The sequence below is a fragment of the Meriones unguiculatus genome, chromosome 14 (assembly GCF_030254825.1).
Source record: "Meriones unguiculatus strain TT.TT164.6M chromosome 14, Bangor_MerUng_6.1, whole genome shotgun sequence".
In the NCBI taxonomy this organism is placed as follows: domain Eukaryota; kingdom Metazoa; phylum Chordata; class Mammalia; order Rodentia; family Muridae; genus Meriones; species Meriones unguiculatus.
Genome location: NC_083361.1, coordinates 36,017,509 through 36,043,815, shown reverse-complemented (window position 1 = coordinate 36,043,815; position 26,307 = coordinate 36,017,509). Strand labels below are relative to the sequence as shown.

Here is a 26,307-nt window from a genome sequence, read left to right as displayed (position 1 = left end):
CAGAACTGGAGAAGATCCCTGTCCATGTGACACAGAGGGGGATTATGTGAGGGTGTGGGAAGCTTCTTTTCCTCTTAGATAGACCTGGTTAAATGCTATAGGGAAAGCGGAGTTTACCTAGACTTATGGAAACTCAGGTCCTAAGAATGAGCCATGTAGCTTTGCCCAATCTGCAAGACCAAACCCGACGTCTGAAAAAAACATTGTTAGAGAAGTATGAACAGACATATGTCTTGAGCATAAATATAAAATCCTCAACATAGTCGATTTCTTTGCCATACAATGAAATCCCAGTCTATGACAGACTATACATATGATGATGGTGCCACAAGACCACGTCACAGGTGAATTTATGTAAGAACACTCTTGGATATTTGCACAATAAAAGTAAAAGTAATAAAAGTAATAAAAGTAGTGCTACATATTCATTTATCAGAAGAGGCATTATTTTTAGTGATAAAAATTTGATTTAATGTTATATCAAAAAGTTCATCTACTACAAGAAAGTGGGATTCACCCATTCATCACAGAAACAATGAAAATTTTAAGGCATCCATGATGAAGGTATGCATGTATATGAAGAAACAGCACTCGTCTGTGTCCCACAACAGAGTGAGCATACAATTATATGCAAAGAAAACTGAAATTAACTTCACACTTAATGCAATGGAACCAGGAATTTTCCACTAAAATAGGAACAACCCAGCAGTGTCTCTTCTCTTCAAGAATTTTTTTCAGCGTATTTGAAGTCTTAACTAATGTAGCAAGGTCAGTAAAGTAAATACAGTGTTCATATATTGAGAGAACAAGAACTTTTGCTCTTTTCAGATAACATGTCTGTCTATAGAGAAATTCTGAATTAGTTTCCAAATACAACTTTATTAAGCCAATCCATTATACCATGCAAGTTATTAGGAAACAGCTGCGTGTGAATTACTTGTGTGCATCCTAGTGATGGACAGTGCGAACTGACATTAAATGCCCATCTATTTCTTGTATGACTTCCACACCTTTCACACGGGATATAACACTGAAGTTAAGAGGGAAATATGAAGTAAATATAGACAGTAACCAGAAAGTGCACAAAATCACGTCTTTGGAAAAAGTATTTTCATAGTCAGGTCCACAGACAGTTCCTTCAAAGCCCAGTGTATTTTCAGGACACCTTTCTATTTCAGGAGGAACCCACAAAAAGTATGTAATGATGACTGGAGGGTTTGAGTGCTTCAGAGAGTGTTTTGAGACATCATTTTCACTCAGATATTTTGCAACCCAGAACATAATTTTTACTTATCATTTTTGTTATTTGAGTCAAATTCCTTGTTTTTAGTAAAAAAAAAAAAAAAGAGACAGATTTTATAATGCAGGTAGGCAATGTGGTAATTTCAAATAGAAGATGCCTGGTGTGGTGACTAATTTCTTTAATACCAGCACTTGGAAGACACAGGCTAGATGATCTCTGAGTTTAGGGCTACTCTGGTCTACTGATTGAGTTCTAGGATATCTAGACCTACCCAAAGAAATTCTGTCTAGATAAACCAAAATAAAATAAAGGAAAATGCTGCATGGATGTAGAGGAAAGGCAGAAGAGGCAGGGGTGAGGACCCAGACCTCACTGATGGGACAGGATGTTCCCTTGTGTCACAGGGCAATAAGAGAAGAGGAACAATCTACAAATGCCCAGAAGAGTAAAGGCTACTTGTAAGTACCTCTTCAATGTCAGGAAGACATGTGTGCGACAGAGGGGACTTTCTCCTTTTTCTCAACACCCATGTCCCCTGGTGCTTCATCATCCAATCAACATCCCACTAACTAAAATACCCGCAAGAAATGCAACTCAGTAGTCACACAGACACACTTCCAACACACACACAAATATCTTATCCTAATGAATGGTAATGCATATCTATAAAGAATAGTAAATGGTAATCATGTAAAACCATACAAGCTTGATATACTGATGTAAATGAGGTTTTGTAGTGTTGAACTACAGGTGAACATATGCATGCTCACAAACTATATAGGTAATTACAGACACATATTTGAGCAAGGAAAAGGATGTGGAGGAAAATAGGTACAATTGAAGATCATTGGGTTAAGCCAAGTTAAGTCCAACTTGGAAAGACAGATATTGAATATTGTCTTAGGGTTTGATTGCTGTGAAGAGACACCATGACCATGGCAACTCTTATAAAGGAAAACATTTAATTTGGGATAGTTCAGAAGTTTAGTCCACTATCATCATGGTGGGAAGCATCATGGCATGCAGGCAGAGTTAGCTGAGAATTCTACATCTATATTGGAAGGCAGCAAGAAGTATGTTCCACACTGCACCTAGAGTGGGCATCTGAAATCTCTAACTCCACCCCCAGTGATGAACTTTCTTCAACAAAGCCACACTTACTCCCACCAGTTCCAATAGCATCACTCCCTATGCCCCTATGAAGGCTATTTTCATTGGAACCACCACCTTCTATGCTCTTCCTCTGATAGCCACTGTGGGAGGAAGTCTTGCAGCTATATCATAGACCATCTTAAAATTCCCTACAGTGTGCCACAGTATGAGCAGTGTGTAAAAGTCCAGTTTAAAGTCTCTTCTGAGACTCATGCACTGTCTTAACTGCAATCCCCTGTAAAATCAAAATGAAAACGCAGATCACATAAACAGTTCCAAAATGGAGAAAAGGGATCATAGTAAGGAAATTGGATCAGAACAAGATTCAAAACTAGCTGGTCAAACTCCAAATGCTGCATCTTGGTGCCTGATGTCAAAGTGCTCTTTAGATTTTCAACTGCTTTCAGCTTTTTGACTGAAGCACATTTCTTTCCCTTGGGCTGATTTCATTTCCTCTTAACAGCTTTTTTCTGCATGTGTCCCATAGCTCTGGCATCTCCAACATTTTGGTGTTACCAGGCTTCACCTTCACAGATACATACAATGGACTCTCCAGGCCCCCAAACATCCCTGACACACTTACGGACTCAGCAGCATTCCTTATTATGGGGGTAATTCCCTAACACCTTCCTTCAGCCCTTGACTCGCAGGCAGAAGGTGCCAATCTCTGCTGCTTACTTGGGCTAGCACTTGGCCATCTTTTTTTTTTTTTTTTTTTTTTTTTTAATTACAATGTATTCACTTTGTATCCCGGCTGTAGCTCCCTCCTTCATCTCCTGCCAACGCCCCCTCTTCTTCCCCCATGCTTCTCTTCTGCCCACTCATAGGGGAGGTCCTCCTCCCCTACTATTTAACCCTAGCCTGTCAGGTCTCACCAGGACTGCCAACATAGTCAATAGGAGGTTTTCTGAAAAATTCCTCTGCCAAAGCTATTACTACATAATTCTTCAATTTAGCCTCAGAAGAATACTTTGGACAAGGACAGAAAACAGCCACATTATTCACAAAATTACCTCAAGATATTTCTCTAGGCAGCATACAAAAATTCCTCTCCTCTAAAACCTCTTGAGATACACCTCCATAGTTTAAATCACCCCCAGCACCATTTTCTTCCATCCTCTTTCTAGTGTGTTTTACTAAGCTGGACTTAAAGCATTTTACTGCTTTCATAACACAAAGTCTCAAATTCCCAATATCTACATTCCTTCAGACAGAAACATAGTCATGGAAATACCCAAGTCCCTGAAACCAATCTCTGTCTCAGTTAGAGATTCTATTGTTATTAAGAGACACTATGACCATGACAACTTTTATAAAGGAAAACATTCAATTGGGGCTGGCTTACAGTTTGAAAGGAATAGTCCATTATAATCACGGTAAGAAGCATAGAGGCATGCAAGAAGACATAGCTCAGAGTTCCGCATATGTGTCTGTAGAAAGCAGGAAGAAAATATAAGCCATTAAGCCTGGCTTAAGCTTCTGAGTCCTCAAAGACTATCCTCCCTTTCTCCACTTTCCCTTTCTCCTTCCCCCTCCTCTAGTCCTCAGAAAGGAGGATCCTGCCTCCTTTACTATCTACCCCAGCCTACCAACTCTTATCAGGACTGCCTACATCCTCTTCATCTATGGAATAGCAAGGCCACCCCTCTAGGGGAAAGTGATCAAGGAGTAGGCAACAGAGTCTATGTCAGGACAGCCCCTGCTCCCCATACTAGGTGACCTACATGGAGATTGAGGTGCCTATGGGATACATCTAAGTAGGGGGTCTAGGACCTCTCCATGCATGGCTCTTATTTGGTGCATCAGTAGCACCCCTAGGCCCAGATTTTTTGGCTCTCTTGGTCTCTTTATGGAGCTCCTGTCCCCTCCAGGTCCTTTTATCCCCCTACTCTTCCATATGACCTGCACTCTGCCCAAAGTTTGGCTGTAAGTCTCAGCGTCTGTTTCAGTGGGTGGAGTCTTTCAAAGAACATCTACGGTAGGCTCCTGTCCTGTTCCCTGTCTTCAGCTGCTTCCAGTGTCTATTCTATTTGCCCTTCTGAATGAGAATTAAGAATCCTCCCAGGGGTCCTCCTTGTTATTTAGTTTCTTTAGGTCTGTGGATTATAGAATGGTTTTTCTGTATTATGTGGCTAACCTTCACTTAGAATGTTATGTGTGTCTTTCTGAGGTTCTGACCTCACTCAGGATGATCTTTTCTAGTTCTACCCATTTGTCTGAAAATTTCATTTCCTTGTTTTAAATAACTGAGTAGTATTCCACTGTGTAAATGTATCACAATTTCTGTATCCATTCTTCAGTTGATAGACAGATCTAAGTTGTTTCCAGATTCTGGCTAGTATGAATAAAGCTGCTATGAATATAGTTGAGCAAACATCCCTGTTGTAGACATCTTTCAGATGGGACAATATTTCAGATGCTAGAGCATCTTTCAGGTATATGCCCAGGAGTGGATCTTGAGGTAGCATTTTCCCCAATTTTCTGAGAAAGCACCAGATTGATTTCTTAAAGTGGTTGTATAAGTTTGCACTCCCGCCAGCAATGGGGAAGTGTTTCCCTTCCTCCACATCCTCACCAGCATGTGGTGTCATTTGAGTCTTTGATCTTAGCCATTCTGACAGGTGTAAAATAGAATCAAAGAGTCATTTTGATTTGCATTTCCGTGATGACTAAGGACACTGAGCATTTCCTTAAGTGTTTCTCTGCCATTCAATATTCCTCCATTGAGAGTGCTCTATTTAGCTCTGCACCCCATATTTTGTTTGTTGGTGTTTAGTGTCTTGAGTTATTTATATATTTTGGATATTAGCCCTCTGTCAGATGTAGGGCTAGTGAAGATCTTTTCCCAGTCTGTAAGCTATCATTTTGTTCTGTTGACAGTGCCCTTTGCTTTAGAGAAGCTAAATAACAAGGAAGGACCAAAGAAAGTTGCTTGATTCTCACTTAGAAGGGGAAATAAAATAGACAGTGGAAGTGGATGAAAGGAGGAAACTGGGTAGAAGATGGTGTGGGCAGGAACACCAGTGTGAGGTTAGAGGCCAGCCCAGTCTATAGAGTGAGTTCCAGGACAGCCAGAGCTACACAAAAGAAATCCAGTCTTGAAAAGCAAAAAACAAAAATTAAACAAAAACACAAAGATTTTTTTCCTGGTGTGGTGGCACAACACACTTTTATTCCCAGCACTCAGGAGGCAGAAGCAAGCAAATCTTTGTGAGTTCAAGGCCAGCCAGGGCTCCACATAGAGAAACTACATCTGGGGGAAAAATCAATAAAATAAAACAAAATAAGAAAAGCAGATACTCAGAGAAATTAATCACGAAGGCAAAAAAAAAATAGTAATACTTGGCACACATAAAACTCTTTGGATCTTGGCACCTACCTCTGAGACTGAACTCCCAGCAAAAGAAGCACAGCCTGACAGGCTCAGGAAAGCCAGACATCCTGCGTCTGGGGACCCTCAGTCCTGCCTTCTTTAGTGACCTACTCATACCATGATGCCTTGTGTTCCCACAAGTAGGGTAAAGAGCCGTGCAGAATAGAGAACAACACAAAAGACTATGGCATAACGTATTGACTCTTACTAAGATAGTCATTCATTTGTCCATTCACACATTCACCTTGAGAAGGCTCTCTCTATGTAACCCTGCCTGTCCTCATTAGGTACACCAAGCAGCCTCAAACTCCCAGAGATCCACCTGTTTCTGTTTTCCAAGTTCTAGGATTAAACACATGCACTATCTGACACTTTGTTGTATTTTAAAATAGTGTTTCTTCACATATATGACTAGCATGCAAGTTTCTTTTTCTTTTATTGATATTTACCATTTAGGAAGCACAGAAAATTGTGATATTTATTTATAATATTGTATTGGATTTATTCTTTTTATGTGTGTTTATACTGCATGTATGTCTGTTCACCATGTGAGTGCTATGTGCTTCCATAGATCAAAAATTGGTGTCAGATCTCCTGGAACTGGAGTTAGAGATCGTGGTGAGCCACCATGTGTGGAGAATCTAACCTAGATCCTCTGAAAGAACAGCCAGTGGTCTTACCCACTGAGCTATCTCTCCAGCTCTGGTTACGATGTTTTTATGTGTATATGTAACAGGTCTGCCTCTCTAAATCCAGACACCATGTAATTTTACTTCATGAGAGGAATTATGATTGGATTCTTTCGGGGGGGGGGGGCTTGGTTGTTGTAACACACGCACACTGGAAATCAAGTTTAGAGGAGTTGGCTTGTTGTTGGTTTTGTTGTGTTTTTGTTGTTGTTGTTTTCTCAGCCATGAGCATTTTTTCTTTAAATTTTTATTTATTTATTTACAGTTTATTCATTATATATCCTAATTCTAGCCCCCTCCCTCAGCTCCTTCCACCCTCGATCCCTCTTCCTCCTTATCTCCTTCTAATCCACTGAAAGGGGAAGTTCTCCCCGCCCTGCCATCTGCCCCTAGATTATCAAGTCTCATCAGGACTGCCTGGATCCCCTTCCTCTGTGGCCTGGCAAGACAGCATCGCCAGAGGGAAGTGATCAAAGAGCAGGCAAACGAGTTCATGACACAGGCAGCCCCTGCTCCCCTTATATGGGAACCCACATGGATACTGAGCTGCCTATTGGTTACATCTGAGCAGGAGGGTCTATGTCCTCTCCATGCATGGTACTTGGTTGGTGCATCAGTCTCTGCAGGATCCCCTGGGCTCAGTTTTTTTTAGCTTTGTTGGTCTCCTTGTGGGGCTCTTGTCCCCTCCGTGTCCTTCTAACCCCAACTTCTTACATAAGACTCCCTGCACTCTGCCCAAGGTTTGGCTGTGGGTCTCTGCCTCTGCTTCCATCACCTGTTGGGTAGAGCTTTTCAGAGCACCCTCAGTAATAGGCTCCCATCCTAACCATCAAAATGAGACCACTCTCACCCCCTAGTGGTCCTCTGAGTAGTTTTCTTTTCTCATAATAAGATAAAACAAATCCATCACATCAAAGTTGAGCAAGGCAAATTAACAGGAAAAAAAAAAAAAAACCCAAGAGAGGACACCAGAATGACACACCCACTTGTTCACACACTCAGGAATCCTATGAAAACACTAACCTGAAAACCATAATATATACAAAGAGGCCCTCAACAGTCCTGTGGAAGCCCTGTGCTTGCTGTTTTAGTATCTGTAAGTTAGAATAAGTATTGTCTATTTTTAAATTTGTTTTTACATGTTTACAGATGTGATAAATGCAGTGTGTTTGGAACCGATCCACCTCACCAATACCTCTCTCCAATTACCCCTTGGTCCTACCATTATAGAACTTGTCTCACTTCATGTCTTTTAGGGTGGGTTGGGCTGTGTGTATGTGTGTGTGTGAGAGAGAGAGAGAGAGAGAGAGAGAGAGAAAGAGAGAGAGAGAGAGACTGGGTCTCTCTTGGTGGACCTGGCTGGCCTGAAAGATGCAATATAGACCAGGCTGTCCTAGAACTCACAAAGATCTGCCTGCCTGTCTCCTAAGTACCAGGATTAAAAGTGTGTTGCCTTCATGCCCTGCTATGATTTCTTTTTAAATTATTACTGTTGTTATTAACAGCTTTCTGAGTCTAATTAGTGCTGACCATATGCGCACGGGCATGGGGCCACTGAACCTGATGCTGTGTGGGGGACAGAGATAATGACAAATAGCATCTCACAGTGACCAGTGTGCTGCTCCATGTGCATAATGCACCTATGTACACGTCTGTGGGTGTATGGGGGTGTGTAAGGCTGTGTGAATCTGCCTGTTTGGCCTTCTGTGTACGTGTGTGTAGGTAGAGCTGCTCAGTCCACTCTCATCCTCCCCTGTCCTTTGGCTCCTCCTTCCTCTTCCATCCCTGATCAACACACTCCATTAAGAAACACTGACCCTAAGATCAATCATCAAGCAACATGCTCAGGTCCGACAGTGGGAGGTGACAGCTAAGCTGAGTATTTGTGTTGGTGGCTACACACACAAAGGCACACCAGGTCATGGTGGATCATAATTGAGTGTGCACAATCTTGGTCAATTAAGCATATATTTGAAAGAAAAAAAGGAACCATAGGCACCCTTTGTAGTCCTCATTTCTCTGCTCATCTCTGAACAGCAATGAAGACAGAGTTAGTGTCCACATAGGCTGTGTGTCCAAAACCCACACAGGCTATAGAGAATCCACCTTCAAAAATACCCATGATGCACCCTATGAGATCTGACACAAAGAAGGGACCATGAGTACAGCCCAGTCAGATTCAGCAGGGGAATCCAAGGAAGCCTTTAGGGTTCACTGGGCTCTTTACACAAGTGGGGATATAGAGGCCGCTGGACTGTTACAGTGACGATCATTAAATAATATGGGCTGGAAAGAGCCTATAGAAACAGCTAAGGGGCTGTAACTGTGTCCCTGAAAACGACTGAGTGATTGTAGCTGGGGCTCTGGAGGTAACTGCAACATAGTCTTCCCCCAAACTGGCGGGGTGGCTAGCTTTCTACACCAGGATAACCCCAAGGGGAACTTTTGACTTTCCATTTCACACTTCTCCAGTAGTGACTTGTGTGTCTCCAGGTGTACACAGGCTTAGTGTCTGACGATGTCTGCATATGTAGAGGATTCAGCCACGATATTTCTGCTCTGTGGGGTCACAGCTCCAACTGTTCTCTGTGAGAGGGAGTGATGATCCAGCTGGGCATATGTCACTTCCTGAAGGTCTTTTGCAAATGGGGTCTGAAAGAGAGAAGCTCAGGAGAGTTAGGGTGGCTGAAGGGAAGGAAGGGGCTGTGGAATGGGAAGCTGCCTGCTTTATGAGTTACACTGTGTTTCTGGCCCAGTGGCGTTGGGGTTGCAGTACATGACCCAGAGACATGACAGAAGTGGCCTCTCCCCTCTCTTGTCTTAGATGCTCTCTCTGGGAAAGCCATATGCTGGGGAAAGCTCTCTTTCCTGTAGCCACTGGACTGTGTCACTCTGGACAAGAATCCTCTGTTTATTAGGCCTAAAGTGACAGCGGCTATAGTCAACATTTTTAAAGTTTATTTATTGTATATATATGAATGCATGCCAGAAGAGGGTATCAGATCCCAGGATGGATGGTTGTGAGCCACCATGTGGTAACTGGGAATTGAACTCAGGACCTCTGAAAGAGCAGACAGTGCTTTTAATTGCTGAGCCACCTCTCCAGCCCAGTCAATATTTTTTAATTCTTCTGCTACTGTGTTCCCTATCTAAGAAACTGAAGCCATGTTATTAAGATGCTAAATGTGGGCACATTTTGTTAGTTAGCACTAGATTATGATGCATACGAAAACCTACCCTGGTTTCTGTCCTTCTGTCCTCAGATCGCCTGTTCTCTGTGACTATGTCTATAGAAAAGAAGACAACAGATAATTTTACTTTTGTGGACACTAGAAGAGAATATAAGCACATGATATGCCACCCCTAGCACCCTCTAGAATGTTCCTAGATGATTTCCTTCCCAGTTGCTTCTCAGTAGAGTGGGTAACCCTTTCCTTGCTCCTCACACCTTACCTGGTGTCCTCTCCATACCATTAGTAGATAGGCTGAGAAGAAAGGATAGATGAACATTAGACACTGGTTGGAGGCAAAGGACTCGGCAAGCTAAGCTTATGGGCACCATTCCAGGGGTCTCACCTTTCTTGTGATCTCTGCTGCTGGCTCTTGCTGTTTGGGAGCCCTGTGAATAGTCAATAGTCCACACTTAGGAGGAAGGTCTTTTTCCCAGCACTCCCAAAAGCCCACCAAAGCCAACTCTCACCACAGATACCTACCCTGCTTTTTCTTACAGTGGCTATAGAGGCAGAAAATGGAAAGAAGGAGAAGACAAACGAGGAAAACCACAGAGACCACAATGAGAATATAAATGCTTTCTGTCTTTGGCCCAGGTGCACCTAGAAAAGAAGAGAGCCAGGTTATCAGCACCATACATTTATTGAGTACGTACTGCATACCACACACATGACAGTTGGTGTTCATGAACATGTGACTATGTAATATTTCACATGTACAGTACAGTAGTATTGAATCATGTAATCAGTATCCTTGTGGCACTCATCAGGAGTGTTGACCTTTGTGCTCTGGATCACACTAGCCACTGGCAAGGCCCTCTTAAGGGCATAGAAGTCATATGTGACTAATGACATCCATTCTGCTTCCCACAGCTAAGAGCACTAACTTCATGATTGAAGTCATGAAGGACAGCATTGGCCACCACCCTCTGTGAAGCTTTGCAGAGACTGAAAACCACCAAGAAAAGAAGTAGGACTCCCTCAAAAATCCTACTTTGGGCTCCCACTTAGGTCAAGAATCCCTATCTTGTATATTCCTCCCTGACAGTAAGGAATGCAGTTTCAATGTTGTCTTATTGTCTGAAGCCCTGAAGACAATACCTAGTGCCCATTTCATCCTCTCCTTTAACATGCATCCTTCTTCACCCATGCACTCCCTAAACCACCCCAAAGGTGACCATCCAAGATGGAAACCACCTTTCCCCTCTTTGTATCTGGTACCTAGTCCCTTTCCTTGATCCTGAGGCAGAATCTTCAGTGTCCTTTGAAGAAAGTCAGACAACTTCGCTTTAGAGGCTCTTCCCTCAACACCTTTCCCATGTCCATATGAAAACCATGCCATGTCCTTTCCATGTATCCTATTGCAATTTAAATTGGACATGTCACATGCATGTTAAGGACATATTTATATTATATATTACATATGCAAATGGAGTCACATGTACTGTGCAGTGGTGGTACTATTAAGCATGCACCAGTGGTAAGGTCATAACTGAACTGAAATGCTATAGTGGCATCTTGCCGGCCGTTGAGTTTTAGTTGCCTGCAGTGTTCGGGGTAGCATCTCTGCAGGACTACAGTCTAGAAGTTGCTTGCTCTCTCGGTACAGCATTTGGCCAGGTGTGCAGGAGACTGTGTGTTCTAAGCTGGTGTCAGTAACATCTTGTTCACACAGTGACAAAATGGCCACCAACAACGCACTTCTCAGATCACAGGTTTCACACGACCACCTTGCCTGTGAACACACGCCCAAGAACAGCAACACTGACGAGTGACTCACTGCCATATTTCATATTAATGTAAACAAGCACAGCTAAGTGGCTGTGGACATGGCTCAATGAGTGAAGCACACAGTTTGGATATCCAGAACCCACATTAGCTGGACACGACGGCCTGCCTATAATCTCAGTTACACAGGAGACAGAGACAGAGAATCCCCCGAGCAAACTGACTAGCCAGACTAGTTGAAACAGTGAACTCCGGGGTCAGTCAGACCTCATTCTTCAAGGTGGAGAACACTCCAATAACACATTAAGCGTCAACTGTGGACCTACATACGTACATGCATGTATGTTCACCACACCTGCAACCACATACATGCTGACACATGGGAACACACAGACTCATTTATGTACATGATATACATATCTAGGCAAAAAAGTAAATAATCAAATATAAAATAAAAATATGCTAACTTCTTTCACATGAATGAATATATAAATAACTTATATAATGTAATGCTATGTGATATCTTTCAAGAATATAAATTATACAAATCTACAGTAAATGATGTTTACCTATATGTGGTTTATAGTAATAAATAACATCTGTTAAGTTATATATTGCAAATATTAAACAGCATGTGATACTATTTAAAATAACATACATTGCACTCCTGTATAAAGATATATTATATTGTTATATCAATAATATATTGGCTCTGCATGAAACAGCATCTTGCTCGCCTCTATCACCCCACACCGTGTGTCCTGATCCACCATCCCACATGCCTGAGCCAGGAGCTTAGCTTCACAGTAACACAGCCTGGATCAGAAAGACTTTGGAGGACTCAGGACCACATCTCCTCCTGAGAGGATGTGGCCACAGTGCCTAAGAAGCAGGACACACGGAAGGAGAAAAGCTGGTTCAGCGTCACACAGCACCCCAGACTGACTACCTTTCACATGCCACACCCTTCCTCTGAGGGGTCCTTCCACTGTTGTTAGGCACAGATACTGAGAAGGTCACCTGAGATTTCTTAGAGCCCAGACTGGCAAGGTGGGAACTAATCTACTCCATCACACCACACCTATAGTGCATGCAGTTCAGACCACACGAGGAGTTTACAGCCATACAAATTGCAGCCCGCAGGCACCGGAACTTCTTCCCAGAGTCTTCAGAACTGGGTATCTTCAACCAAAAAGTCAAATTTCTCCATATAATGGAGTCCCTGGACATGGTGGCGCATACTTTTAATCCCAGAACGCAGGAGGCAAATGCAGGAGGCTCTCTGTGAGTTCGATGCCAGCCTGCTCTATATAGCAAGTTGTAGGGCAACCAGGATTACATAGACTGACTTTGTCCCCCCCAAAAAAAAACAAAAGAAAATAACAACAAAAATAGTATGAATAACATCCTGATGCCTAGTTCCAAAGCTAAACAGAAGGTTGGTTTTGAAATCAACCCAACATATAACCCCTAATAAATTAATACATCAGCAATGCTGCAGGGTGAAAGATTGAGAGCTTATAAGAGGAGCTATGTCGACCTCTTCTCCATCCTAAGAATTGACCCAAAATGGGAACCTTGCTTGTCACTCAACCTCAGATCATGAGAGATGCCTGAAAGGGCAGGACAGGGAAAATAGGAAACATGACAGAGACCCTCCTAAATTCCTCCTGCAGAGGGTGAGGGGTGGCCTTTCTGTTTCTTCCTCACTTGCTCTGCTTGGTTTCACAGTCAGCAATGAAAACTTCTTGGTAAACCTAGGAGGATGTGGAAGTGGAATAGATCTTCTTCCTAGACCTTCACTCCAAGATATTGTATGGCCTGACCACACATAGACCATTTCATATGAAAGTACCCCCAGAAGAATATTCTAGGCCTGCCCACCAGCCATTCCTGGACCATATAACCTGCCAAGTAATTTGATTCCACACTAGAGATTTATTCTTGCAGCTATCATAGGTTCTGACTTCATGGAAGGACAGGATAACTCACCATGCCCAGTCAAAAAACATACATCACCTTGAGAGGATTCTATCCCCACAGCACTGGAGCTCAGTTGTTACCCAGTAATCAGGGATGACTCTGTGACCTACCCCTCCAAGACTGGAGCTGTATCCAGATCATTCACGGTGTCTGGTAAGACTAAAGCTCCAGGGAATCTGTGGTGTTAGAGCTCAGGGAGATAGAGGGGAGGAGCCTTGGGGGTAAGAAACAGCAGAGGAAGTTGAGGCAGCAAATAACAGCTATGATTAGAGTCCAGAGTATTGGGAACAAACCTGAGGTCATTGATGGACGTGGGGCAGGACTCAGGGTGACATCTTCACTGATCACCTTTACCTCCACAGTCTTACTGCGTGGGGACCACGTGCTTCCTTTCATATAGATACAGTTAAAAAGTCCAGCAATGGACTCATTCACTGGGCTAAAGCAAAATCTTGCTTCTCTTGTAGGAGGCTGAATATTCTTCTTATCCATTAAGCTGTGTTCATTCTTCTCCAGGCGGAATACATCATATCCATCAGGGTTTGAGCAGACAAAGGTTATAGAACTCCCTCGGGGTATCTTAAGAGCTGGCTCAGCGTCCCTAGGACCTGGCTCAGTGTCGATAGTGGGACTGGGCAGAGAGCCTAGGAGAGAGTAGAGCAGAAATCTCAGTGTACACAGTGAGGACATTGCCGTAACACAGAACCAACTGCGGTGCACCGTTTCATACTTCTACCACACTTAGAATTCTCCAGACAGGATCAAACTCCAGCATTATAACATCCCACATACTATGTGCATCTGAATACCCATCACATGGCAATAAGGACCCTAAAACAGAACACATGTTGGATGGAGATCCATACATGGAAATTTCAGAACAACCCAGTCTGAAATGTCAGATGTAGAACCCACTGCCTCCCTGCTCATTCCAAGGACCTCTGCATTCTCAACTTTTATATCGGCCTTCTTGCCAATCTGTTATTGGGGCTTTGAAAGCCCACCTGCTTCAAACTTTATGAATGTAGGAGCATCAACCATAAAATCATATATATACATATATATGCATATATATGTGTGTGTATGTATATATGTATATATACATATGTATGTGTGTGTCAACAGACAAATGTAAAATGTTCACACTGTGTTCAGAGTGAAACCCTGTTGTACATTGTGAAATGGGTGGGTCAAGCTTATCAACATGGATCAACACACAAACATACCTTTATGTGAGGATAACCTTGATCATTTATCACCCTATCCTTATCAGTTTCTAAGCTTACAAATGCATACTTGCTACCCATAATGCACAATTGACGTCCTATCTGTATTCATGTTTAAATGAGATTTTATGCCCTAGACCAGCATTCCCTGGTCCTGATCCTTTCTTCTTCCTTATCTCATTTTTTCCACCATTTTAACATCTTCTAAAGATATTTCCTATGATCCCATGAATGGGTTTATACAAGAAACACGATTTCTTCTATTTGAATGTAAGTTATGGGAAGGAAGACTGATGTTGAAACAATAATTATCCAATGCAATGGCAATAAGATTGCAATGAATGTGAAGGAATGAGCAATCTCAAGAGTCAGGTGAGATCAGGGATGCATTCCCTGAAATGACAGGGAAAAGATATTTCCACAAAGACCCAAGATGCGAGAGTGAATTCCATGCACCTAGCAGACAGGAACATTGATATAACATGGAAGCTACACTCATGGTACACCAGCAATATGGCTGTTTAAGCATGCCCTGAACAAAGACAACATAAGTAGACATCCAAGCTTGGCTAAGGGCAATTTTATGGGGCCTTATGCCCGGCTGAGGAGCTAAAAGCAGTTAATGACTTCTGAGAGAGAGGAATTAGTCTTCCCCAGGGAAGACCCCCTTAATTGGTTATCCAGTATGAAATTGTGAACTCTAACAGCACATAAATATAGTCAACACTAAACACTAAACTGCAGGTTACATATTTATCTGAACATATATGTAACAATGATAAATTTAAAAAGAAGCATGGATTTGAGAGGGACACTGAAAAGAGGGACATATGAGGGTTGGAAGAAATATAGAGAGGGAAAATTTATGTAATTATATATTTCTTAAAATATAATTTTGAAAACTTAAGAAAAGAGATGGTGGATGATGCCCAGTTCATGGAGCCAGAAAAGACTGTACTGAGAGAAAAATGAAACTTCTGAGATAAAAGCTTCTGAATGAAATAATAATAATCAAAATATTAAACATACAGAACAAAGAAGAAATATTAAAACCTTCAAGGGAAAAGGCCAAGTAACATATGAATACAGACCTATTAGATTTACACCTAACTTCTCAAAAGAGATGCTGAAAGCCAAAAAGGCCTGTGCAGATGCCTTGTAGACTCTAAGAAACCATGGATGCCAGCTTAGACTACTGTACCCAGCAAAACTTTGAATCAACGTAGCTGTAAAAATCAAGATATTTCATAACAAAGTCAAATTAAAATTTTCTATCATAAACACAGCCTACAGAAAGGAATAGAAGGAAAATTTCAACCCAAAAAGATTAAACATATTCATGAAAATATAGGAAATAAATATTCTCACTCCAACAAAAGCATAAAAACAGGAACACACACACACACACACACACACACCACACCACCACCACCACCAACAACAACAATGACAAAATTACAAGAAGTAACGATCATTGATCATTGGAAGCCTCCAGGAACCAAAAGTGAGGCCTCTCCATCCACAATTGCCAGCCTGCCCTGTCCTCCCATCGAACTTAAGAGGGAAGAGCCACAGCACATCCCCTGTGCACCCCATTACTGGCCCACAGTGCAGCACCATCCCTAGAGGCCAATAGCCAGGCGGCCTAGGACAGACAGGCGAGTCCTCCACCAGCCGTCCCTGCCTGCAGGAGACCCTGGGCCAGCACAGCAGCAGTGAGCTGCACCCTCCACCTGCACACTCTATCTCCTGGGTCACAGCCATAGCTGCATCCAAAGAGGCTTGGGACATCAGGAGCCACCAGGTAAGACCCATCTCCCTGCCCCAACACTCACCAACAAAAACAACAAAATAACAGGAATTAACAATTATTGGACATTACTGTCTCTCAATATTAATGGACTCAATTCTCTAACAAAAAGACAGAGGCTAATAGAGTGCATACTCACATAGGATCCATCCTTCCGCTGCATACAAAAAACATACCTCAACAGCAAAGACAGACATTAACTCAAACTAGAGGGTTGGGAAAAGATTTCCAAGCAAATGGACCCAAGAAGCAACCTGATGTAGCTATTCTGACATCTACCAAAGTAGATTTCAAGCCAAAATTAATCAAAAGAAATGGGGAAGGGCATTTCATATCCATCAGAAAAAAATCCATCAAAGACACACTTCAATTCTTAACGTGTTTGTAAAGGAAACATTCCTAAAGCTGAAATCACACATCAAATCTCACACATTAATAGTGGGAGACTTCAATGCCCCACTCTCACCAGTGAACAGATCAGCCAGACAAAAACCAAACAGAAAAATAATGGCGCTAACACACATTATGAATCAAATGGACCTAACAGATATCTACAGAATATTTCATCCAAACATAAAAGAACATACCGTCTTCTCAACATCTCACAGAACATTCTCAAGAATTGGCCACATACCCAGTCACAAAACAAGTCTCAACAGACACAAGAAAACTGAAATAGTCCCCTGTATCTTATTGGATTACAGCAGTTTACAGCTGGATATCAATAACATCAGAAACAATAGAAAGCCTACAGACTCATGGAACTAAACCATTTTCTACTGAACGACTTTGGTGTCAATACAAAAACAAAGAAAATGAAGACTTTCTAAAAATCAGTGAAAGTCATTGCATAACATACCCAAACTTATGGGACTAAATGAAAGCAGTGCTAAGTGGAAAGTTTAGAGCACTAAGTGCCTTCATAAATAAATTGGAGACATCTCATGCAAACAACTTAACAGCATATGTGAAAGCTCTAGAACAAAATGAAGGAAACAGACTGTCTTAGTTTCCATTGCTGTGAAGAGACACCATAACCAAAGCAACTCGCAACTCTTATAAAGTAAAACATTTAATTGGGATTTACTTATAGTTTCCATTATCATCATGGTGGAAAGCATGGCAGCATCCAGGCAGACATGGTGCTGAGAGTTCTACAACTTGATCAGCAGCAAGAGGACTGGATTCCACAACAAGCAGAGCCTGAGTTTGGAGTAGGTAAGGCTTGTGACAGGGAGCCAGTCTGGAGCAAAGTGAGGTTGAGACATGTCCAAGCCTGGAAATTCTCATCTTGAGATCCTGAGAGTAAGGACTGCTCCATCCTTACCCTGGGCCTGCATGCCCTGATGCACATAGCCATTTTGACCCCCACCTCTGCCACCACTAAGGTAGTCACATAAACACGTGGCCAGATTTCAGGTTAAAATATCTTGTTTCCTTATGAGGACATGTCCAGCTAGCACTTAGAATTCCTCTTCATGCAAATGAAGCATTTCTAGCACTTTGGCCCCAGCCAATAATCTACACTCACACCAAAAACCCCTACTCACTCCCCAAGGTTTATATAGTCCTTATTCCCTCCAATAATAGAGAGCTGTTTCACTGAAAACCATCTCTGAGAAGGCTAGTTCTCCTCATACAGCCAACCAAGGTCCTGAGTAACACACCCACCAGACTAAGCTTCATTCCTTCCAGTCCAGCCTGGTGCACAATGGTGTCTTTATGCTCTGGGGCAGAAGGAGACCCAGGCCAGCCCTTGAGCATAGCAGACCTCAAAGCCCACCCCCAAGGTGACACTTCCTCCAACAAGACCACACTTTCTCCAGCAAGGCCACACCTCCTAATAGTGCTACTCTCCATGGACCCAGCATTCAAACACATGATTCTATGTGGGCCATACCTGTTTAAACTACCATACTCCTTGGCTGTTATAGGCTTATCACCATAAAGTCATGGAAAATGCACTTAGTGCAAATTCAGGTGACTTCACAGTCTATCACAGTCTCAACAATGTATAAAAGTCCACAGTTGTCACTTGAGTTTTTGATCTTGGCCATTCTGATGGGTGTAAGGTGAAATCTCAGGGTTGTTTGATTTGCATTTCCCTAATGGCTAATGAGGTTGAGCATTTCTTTAAGTGCTTCTCTGCCATTCGATATTCCTCTACAGAGAATTGTCTGTTTATCTCTGTTCCCATTTTTTAAGTGGATTACTTGGTTTGCTGCTTTTCAGCTTCGTTAGTTCTTTATATATACTGGATATGAGTCCTCTGTCAGATAAGGGGTTGGTGATTATTCTTTCCCAATCTGTAGGCAGTCGCTTTGTTTTGATGACGGTGTCCTTTGCTTTACAGAAGCTTTTCAGTTTCATGATGTCCCATTTCTGGATTGTTGCTCTTTGAGCCTGTGCCATTGGTGTTCTGTTCAGGAAGTTTTCTCCTGTACCAATGAGTTCTAGGGTATTCCCCACTTTTTTTTTCCTAGCCAATTTAATATGTCTGGTTTTATGTTGATGTCTTTGATCCACTTGGACTTCAGTTTTGTGCAGGGTGATAAGTATGGATCTATTTGCATTTTTCTACATGTAGACATCCAGTTTGCTGGAGAGGTTGTGGAGAAAGGGGAACCCTTCTCCACTGCTGGTGGGAATGTAAACTGGTACAACCACTCTGGAAATCAATTAGGCGCTTTCTCAGACAACTAGGAATAGCGCATCCTTAAGATCCAGCCATACATACTCCTAGGCATATATGCAAATGAGGCTCAAGTACACAAAAAGAACATTTGCTCAACCATGTTTGTAGCAGCTTTATTTGTAATAGCCAGAAGCTAGAAACAACCCAGATGCCCCTCAACTGAAGAATGGATGCAGAAATTGTGGTACGTCTATACAATGGAGTATTACTCAGCAATGAAAAATAAGGAAATCATGAAATTTGCAGGTAAATGGTGGGACCTGGAAAGGATCATCCTGAGTGAGTTGTCCCAGAAGCAAAAAGGCGCACACGGCATATACTCACTCATATAAACATACAACATAGGATAAACCCACTAAAATCGGTACATTTAAACAAACTAAGCAAAAAAGAGGACCCTAACTAAAATGCTCAATCCCCATCCTGAAAGGCAAAGAGGATGGACATCAGAAGAAGAAGAAAAGAGGAAACAACCTAGGAACCTGCTACAGAGGGCCTCTGAAAGCCAGAAGAAGAAAAGAGGAAACAATCTAGGAACCTGCTACAGAGGGCCTCTGAAAGCCAGAAGAAGAAAACAGGAAACAACCTAGGAACCTGCCACAGAGGGCCTCTGAAAGCCTCTGCCCTGCAGACTATCAAAGCAGATGCTGAGCCTGATGGCCAACTGTCGGGCAGAGGGAATGGAATTCTATGTAAGAAGTGGGAAATAACAAGAGCTGGAGAGGACAGGAACTCCACAAGGAGAGCAACAGAACAAGAAAATTTGAACACAGGGAACTTCCCAGAGACTCATACTCCAACCAAGGACTATTCATGGAGATAACCTAGAACCCTGACAATGCAGCCACTTCTGATGAGAACTGATAGACTAAGATCAGAAAGAAGGAGAGGAGGACCTCCCCTATCAGTGGACTTGGGGAGGGGCATGCATGCAGAAAGGGGGGGGAGGGTGGGACCAGAAGGGGAGGAGGGAGGGGCTTATGGGGGGATAAAAAATGAATAAAGTGTAATTAATAAAAGTTAAATAAAAAAAGAAAAAAGTATAATGTCAACACTGATACAAGACTGTATAGTCTAAACATAGCAATAATCTTATAATATAATTCAGTATAATAGTTAATTTATATAATTCTATTTTATACTTTTTATTCATAAAACTATGTAACATCATGGTGTAGGCATTATGTATGTAAGTCTTGCCTATTGCTTTTACGATTGTTTCCTAATTATTTTTACTCTACATAGTTTTAAAATAGCCTTTGTGATTTGATTTAAAAAAAAATAATTGTCTTGGGGAGGGGCATGGGAGGAGATGAGGGAGGAAAGGGAGGATTGGGAGAAAACAAGAGAAGGGATTACAACTGAGATACAAAGTGAATAAACTGTGATTAATAAAAAAGTAAATAAAGTAATAATGAAAAGAAAAAAAGTCCACAGTTTATGCTATTTTTAATTGCAAAAAATCCAAAGTTCAAATTCTCTTCTGAGATTTATGCAATCTCTTAAATGTAATCCCCTATAAAATCAAAACCAAAAAGCAGATCACATGTTTCTAGCACATAATGGCACAGGATATAAATAAGCATTTGAAAACATAGGGAAGGGAGCATAATGAGAAAGTACTGGACCAAATCAAGACCAAAAATCGCCTGTACAAACTCCAAACTCTGCATCTCCATGTCTGATGTCGAAATGCTGTTCAGATCTCCAAATTCTTTCAGCTTTGTTGACTGCAACACACTTCTTTCTTTTGCCTGGTTCCACTCGCTGTTAGCAACTCAGGAGGTCTCTGACAGCTCTGGCATCTCTAACATCTTGATGTCTCCAAAGCAACTTCAACTTCACAGCTTCATGCAATGGCCTCTCTGGGCCTTCATTCAGGGACACCCTCCTCACACACACGTGGCCTCAGTGGTTTTTGTTAGTTGTGAAAAGGAGATTCCATTCACACAATGGCTTCTCTGGGCCTCCATACAGGGTCACTCTGACACATATCTGGCCTCAGCAACTTTCCTTAGTTATGGAAGGAGATTTGATAACCTCCAAAGCCAGAGCCACATGGTTGAAGCTGCCAAGTTCTGCTGCTTGGTGGGGCTGGAAAATGGTCCCCTTGTTCTATTATATCTTCACAAGCTTTCTGTTTTTAATGGTTTCTTTCATTGGCTAAGCTTGGCTGTCCTGGAACTTACTCTGTAGACTGACCTTGAACTCATAGATCTATATGCATCTGTCTGGCGAGTGCTAGGACTAAAGGTGCATACTGCCACACCTGGGCCTAAGCTTTTCTTTACCTGGAAATTGCTCTGAAGGCCAGGATAGCCTTGAACTCAGAGAGCGGCATTCCTCTGTCTCCTAAGTACTGGGATTAAAGGCATGCACACCATGCCTGGACCTAAGCTTTTCTTTACTTCATTTTCTGTATACACCTTTATAACCAGAGCCACTATTCCTCAAGATAGGGAATAAAGGTGAGTGTTGATCCAGGACAAAAGTGTATATTATCTTACCTTGAGATCTAAAGAATCATAAGGTCTTATTTCAAAAGTTGTACTTCACAGAATTGGAAAGTGTAAAAGAAATGCACAATTTCTAGAAATATATCACTTACTAATCTTAAATCAGTATCAGAAAAACAATTTAAATAGACCTATGACCCCCTAAAGAAATGGAAGCAGTGACTAAAGGTCTCCCAATCAAATAAAGCACAAGGTCAGTTGGCTTTACCACAGAATTTCAAAACACTTTCAAAGAAGAGCTAATACCATTATTTCTCAAATTATTCCACAAAATAGAAACAGAAGGAACACTATAAAATTTATTTTATGAGGCCACAGTCACTGTGAAATTAAAACCACACAAATACTCTACAAATAAAGAGAATTACAGACTAATTTCCCTTATGATCATCAATGCAAAAATACTCAAAAAATGCAAACTGAATCTAACAACACATCAAAAAATTATAAACAATGATCAAGTAGGCATCATCTCAGAGATGCAAAGATGGATCAACAAATGCAAATCTGTCAATGTAATCAACTATATAAGCACATTGAAAGGAAAAAAAGCATGATAATTTCATTAAATGCTGAATAAAGCTTTAACAAAATCCAATAACCCTTCATGATAAAAGTCTGGAATAGATAAAAAAAAAATACAAGGGCCATACCTAACATTATAAAGACAATTTACAGCAAGCCTACAGAGAATATAAAATTAAATGCAGAAAAACTCAAAGCAATTCCACTAAAAGAAGGAACAAACCAAGGCTGTCCTCTCTTTCCATATCTATTCAAGACAGTACTAAAAGTTCTAAAACAATACTCAATTCCATATTGGAAAAACAAAAACAAAAAACAGCTAAAACAATCCTGCATAATAAAGGGACTTCCAAAGAATCAGCATCCCTGATCTCAACCTGTATTACAGAGTAGCAATAATAAAAACTGTAAGTGTTGGCATAAAAACAGACAAGTTTATCAATAGAATCAAATTGAAGATACAAAAAATAAACCCACCCACCTAAAACCACTTGATTTTTAACAAAGAAGCCAAATCCGTACACTGGAAAAATGACAGCATCTTCAATAAGTGTTGCTGGTCTACCTGTATGAGTGCATATAAAAAATGCAAATAGACTCAGTATAAAACTCGAGTTCAAGTGGATCAAAGACAGGGGTATGGGGAAAGTGGGTGGGATGGTGGGACTGGGAGGAGAGGAGGGAGTGGGGTTTGGATTAGGATGTAAAATAAACAAATAAATTAATTAATGAAGAAAAAAACTAAATCTAATAGATGAGAAAGTAGGGAACAGCTTTGAACTCACTGGCACAGGAGACAACTTCCTGAACAAAGCACCAACAACTCAGAAACTAAGATCAACAATCAATAAATGGGACCCCATAAAACAAAAAGTCTTCTGTAGGGCAAAGAACACTATTGATAGGACAAAATGGCAGCCTAGAGAATGGGAAGCGATCTTCACCCATAGTACATCCAACACAGGGCTAATATACAAAGTATATAATGAACTCAAGAAATAAACACCAACAAGCCAAATAACCCAATTTAAAAAATGGGGTACAGAGCTAATCAGAGAATTCTCAACAGAGGAATCTCTAATGGCCTAAAAGCACTTAAAGAAATGTCCAACATCCTTAGTTATCAGGGAAATGCAAATCAAAAAACTCTGAGATTCCATCTTACACCTGTCAGAATAACTAAGATCTAAAATTCAAGTGCCAGCACATGCTGATGAGGATGTAGAGCAAGGGGAATATTCTTCTCTACGGCTGCTGGGAGTGCAAACCTGTATAACCACTCTGGAAATCAATTTGGTGGTTTCTGAGAAAATTGGGAATAAGTAGTTCTATCTCAAGAACCAGCTTTACTACTATTGGGTAGTAATAGTAGTATTACTACCCAAAAATGCTCCACTGTACCACAGGAAACTTGCTTAATCATAGTAGCTTTATTCGTAATAGTCAAAGGTTGGAAAAAACCTAGACGTCTCACAACCAAAGAATGGATAAAGAAAATGTGGTACATTTATACAACAAAATACTATTCAGCTATCAAAAACAAGGACATCATGAAAGTTGCAGGCATATGGGTGCATCTAGAGAACATCATCCTGAGTGAGGAAATCAAGACTCAGAAAGACATACATGAAATGTACTCAGTCATAAATGGATTATTAGCCATAAAGTACAGACTGAAAAAAAAAGTTAAGTATCAAGAAGAGCCCAAAGAAGAATGCTTGAATCTCACTCAGAAGGAGAAATAAAATAGACATAGAAGGAAGAGAGAGGGAGGGGGGAGGGAGGGAGGGAGAGAGCTGCAGTGGGGAAGAGGTTGAGGAAGGATGCAGGAGGAATCAAGTGTGAGGATCATGGAGGATGAGAGAATGGAAATCAGAGGCTGTCTGCTCAGGGACACATAGTAAGAATCTGACTCAAAACAAACAAAGTAAATGAATAGACTTGAAAATTAAGTGGTAGGAATCAAGGACCTAGTGACATATTGTACAGAGGAAGATGGAAAAGCGAGACCAACTGTTAATTATCATGTATTACCTTTGGGTGCTGTCAAGGCCTTCATAAAGGGATTTTAAGAGAGGTCTGGGTTGTGGGAGAGATCTCTCAGATGTAGGCTTCATCCTATTGAATGGAATTGTCTTTGCCAACAGCCTGTCATAGAGATCTCTCACCCCATATGCTTCACAGCATGATTCCTAGAGAGTCATCTTACCGCATGTTCTTCACAGCATGACTCCCAGTAAAGAGACAGAATTAGAGCAAATGTCAGTGAGTACATAAATAGACCAAAAAAAAAGTGGTGCATAAAATGTTTCATAAAGAAAATGCTGTTGATGGCAATTGGAATGAATCTGGAGGTGTTACATGACATAAGCCAGTCACAGAATGACAAATGCCATAGGATCTCACTTATGCATGCAATGTAAAGGTATTCATCTCAGAGATAAATAAAATGAGAGTAGAATGTTTGTCTGAGGCTAGAAAGAGGGTGGATGAGTAAGGGGAGATGCTGGTAAAATGTACAAAATTCCATTTAAACAGAAGAAATATATTTCTCAAGATCTGTCATGCATGACAGTGACAGGTTGAGCCTTTTAAAATGCCAATAAGGTGGATACATAACATTCTCAACATAAAAAAAAAGATTTTTTTTCAGAGGTGATTTCCATGTAACTTAGACTTATTTAATCATAGCGTAATGTAAATACACATCAAAAGAACATGTTGCATTCCATAAAAATATACCATTGTTATTGGTCAATTAAAAATAGTTTAAACAAGAAAACAAAGAAATACAGGTGGGAAAAGGGAAGAGAGACTAAGGTTGTATATTTGGGAGTGTTTATGACTACAGAGAATATTCAAGGTTCTCCCTCCATCCCTCCCACCTGCCCACATTCCTGCCCATAGTGCAGAAGCAACTGAAGACATGACTCACCATCCTGTGTGTTAGTTTTCTGTCCCAGGCACAGCACTGAAAGAGAATTCCCAGTGAGAAGGACACTCACCACATGGTTTGCTTTAGAGATGAGACTCTAGGAAGGACTAAATGCAGTTGGGGACATCCAGCCTCCCAGGAGTACCCAGCCATTCCTCTCCCGCATTAATGTCAGAGTATAGCCCTCCTTCTTGTTCTGAAAGAACTCTAAAATATCCTCAAGACCAGAGATGAAGACTAGACTCAAAAACCCAGCTACTCAGCCCGACCAATGTTCAAGTATTAGTTGGGCTAAAAAGTGAGTTTAAAGACAGTCTGAGCATCATAGTGAGACCATGTCCGAAAACCAAAAGGAAAATGAGGGCTGATTCCCTAGCAGAGGAGCTATTAACAGTTGATGGCTCTGGGAAGGGAGAGTTAGTTTTCTCTAAGGGCATGGCTGCTAGTAGGTTGACCATGTTCCACCAGATGTCCACACACCCTTGAGTATATGGAAAGTACAATTTACATTCATTGGATCATTTTTAAAAAGATGACAGAAAGTTGGGGTGGGGTGGATATGAAGTTAAGCAAGAATGTGGGTAAATATGATCAAAATACATTGCATGAACTTATGAAATTCTCTAAAAAGTATTTTAAATATATCTAGTAATGACAATTTATTTACCATTATGCCCATAGATTAATGGATCCTCCAACCCCTATCTGAGAAGTTTCTACTAGCTGTATATTGAGATTAACAGAGAGACCCGTAACTGGACAAGGTAGAGAAAAAGGCTGCAGAAGGCTCAGCCTTAAAGGGAATGCATGTGCTACACATCTCCTCCTCCCAAGGCTCAGGGAACCTTTGGAAAGAGGGAGAGAAAATAATGTTAGAGCCAGAAGCAGCAGATGTCCTCAGGGACTAGAGTGTGTTCTGAGCATAGAGGGCAACAGCATACATAAACTCACAGCAGTTGTGGCTGCATACACAAGACCTGCGCGAGACAAGCAAGAACAAATACCAGAACGGGAAGGAAAACCCACATCACTGGTTAGCCTTGCAGCTACTGGTAATTGCTGGCTGCAGAGAGAGGGACAGTCAGGTTTCTTTAAGATTGTAGCCCCTAAAGCTGCTCTTAGTGGCTCATGCCTTTAATCCTAGCACTCGGGAAGTAGAGTCAGGTGGATCTGTGACTTCAAGGTCAGCTTGGTCTAAATAA

General features: G+C 41.4%; 1 protein-coding gene across 9 annotated transcripts in view; it reads right to left on the bottom strand.

Annotated features, from left to right (window-relative positions):
* Nucleotides 1-444: 444 nt before the first annotated feature.
* Lair1 (leukocyte associated immunoglobulin like receptor 1) overlaps nt 445-26,307 on the bottom strand; it is a 36,921-nt gene continuing 11,058 nt past the window's right edge. For 4 of the 9 annotated variants that reach the window (XM_060367176.1, XM_060367175.1, XM_060367178.1 and 1 more), the window contains 7 exons: nt 25,106-25,141; nt 13,692-14,042; nt 10,171-10,290; nt 10,034-10,076; nt 9,911-9,942; nt 9,695-9,744; nt 445-9,109 (listed from right to left, as the gene is read on the bottom strand). In XM_060367176.1, coding sequence (XP_060223159.1) covers nt 8,963-9,109; nt 9,695-9,744; nt 9,911-9,942; nt 10,034-10,076; nt 10,171-10,290; nt 13,692-14,042; nt 25,106-25,141 — 779 coding nt within the window. In that variant the 3' untranslated portion in view covers nt 445-8,962. Of the gene's footprint in view, nt 9,110-9,694; nt 9,745-9,910; nt 9,943-10,033; nt 10,077-10,170; nt 10,291-13,691; nt 14,043-24,204; nt 24,407-25,105; nt 25,142-26,307 lie in introns of those variants that run through there. The other 5 variants (XM_060367180.1, XM_060367179.1, XM_060367182.1 and 2 more) reach the window with 2 other exon arrangements.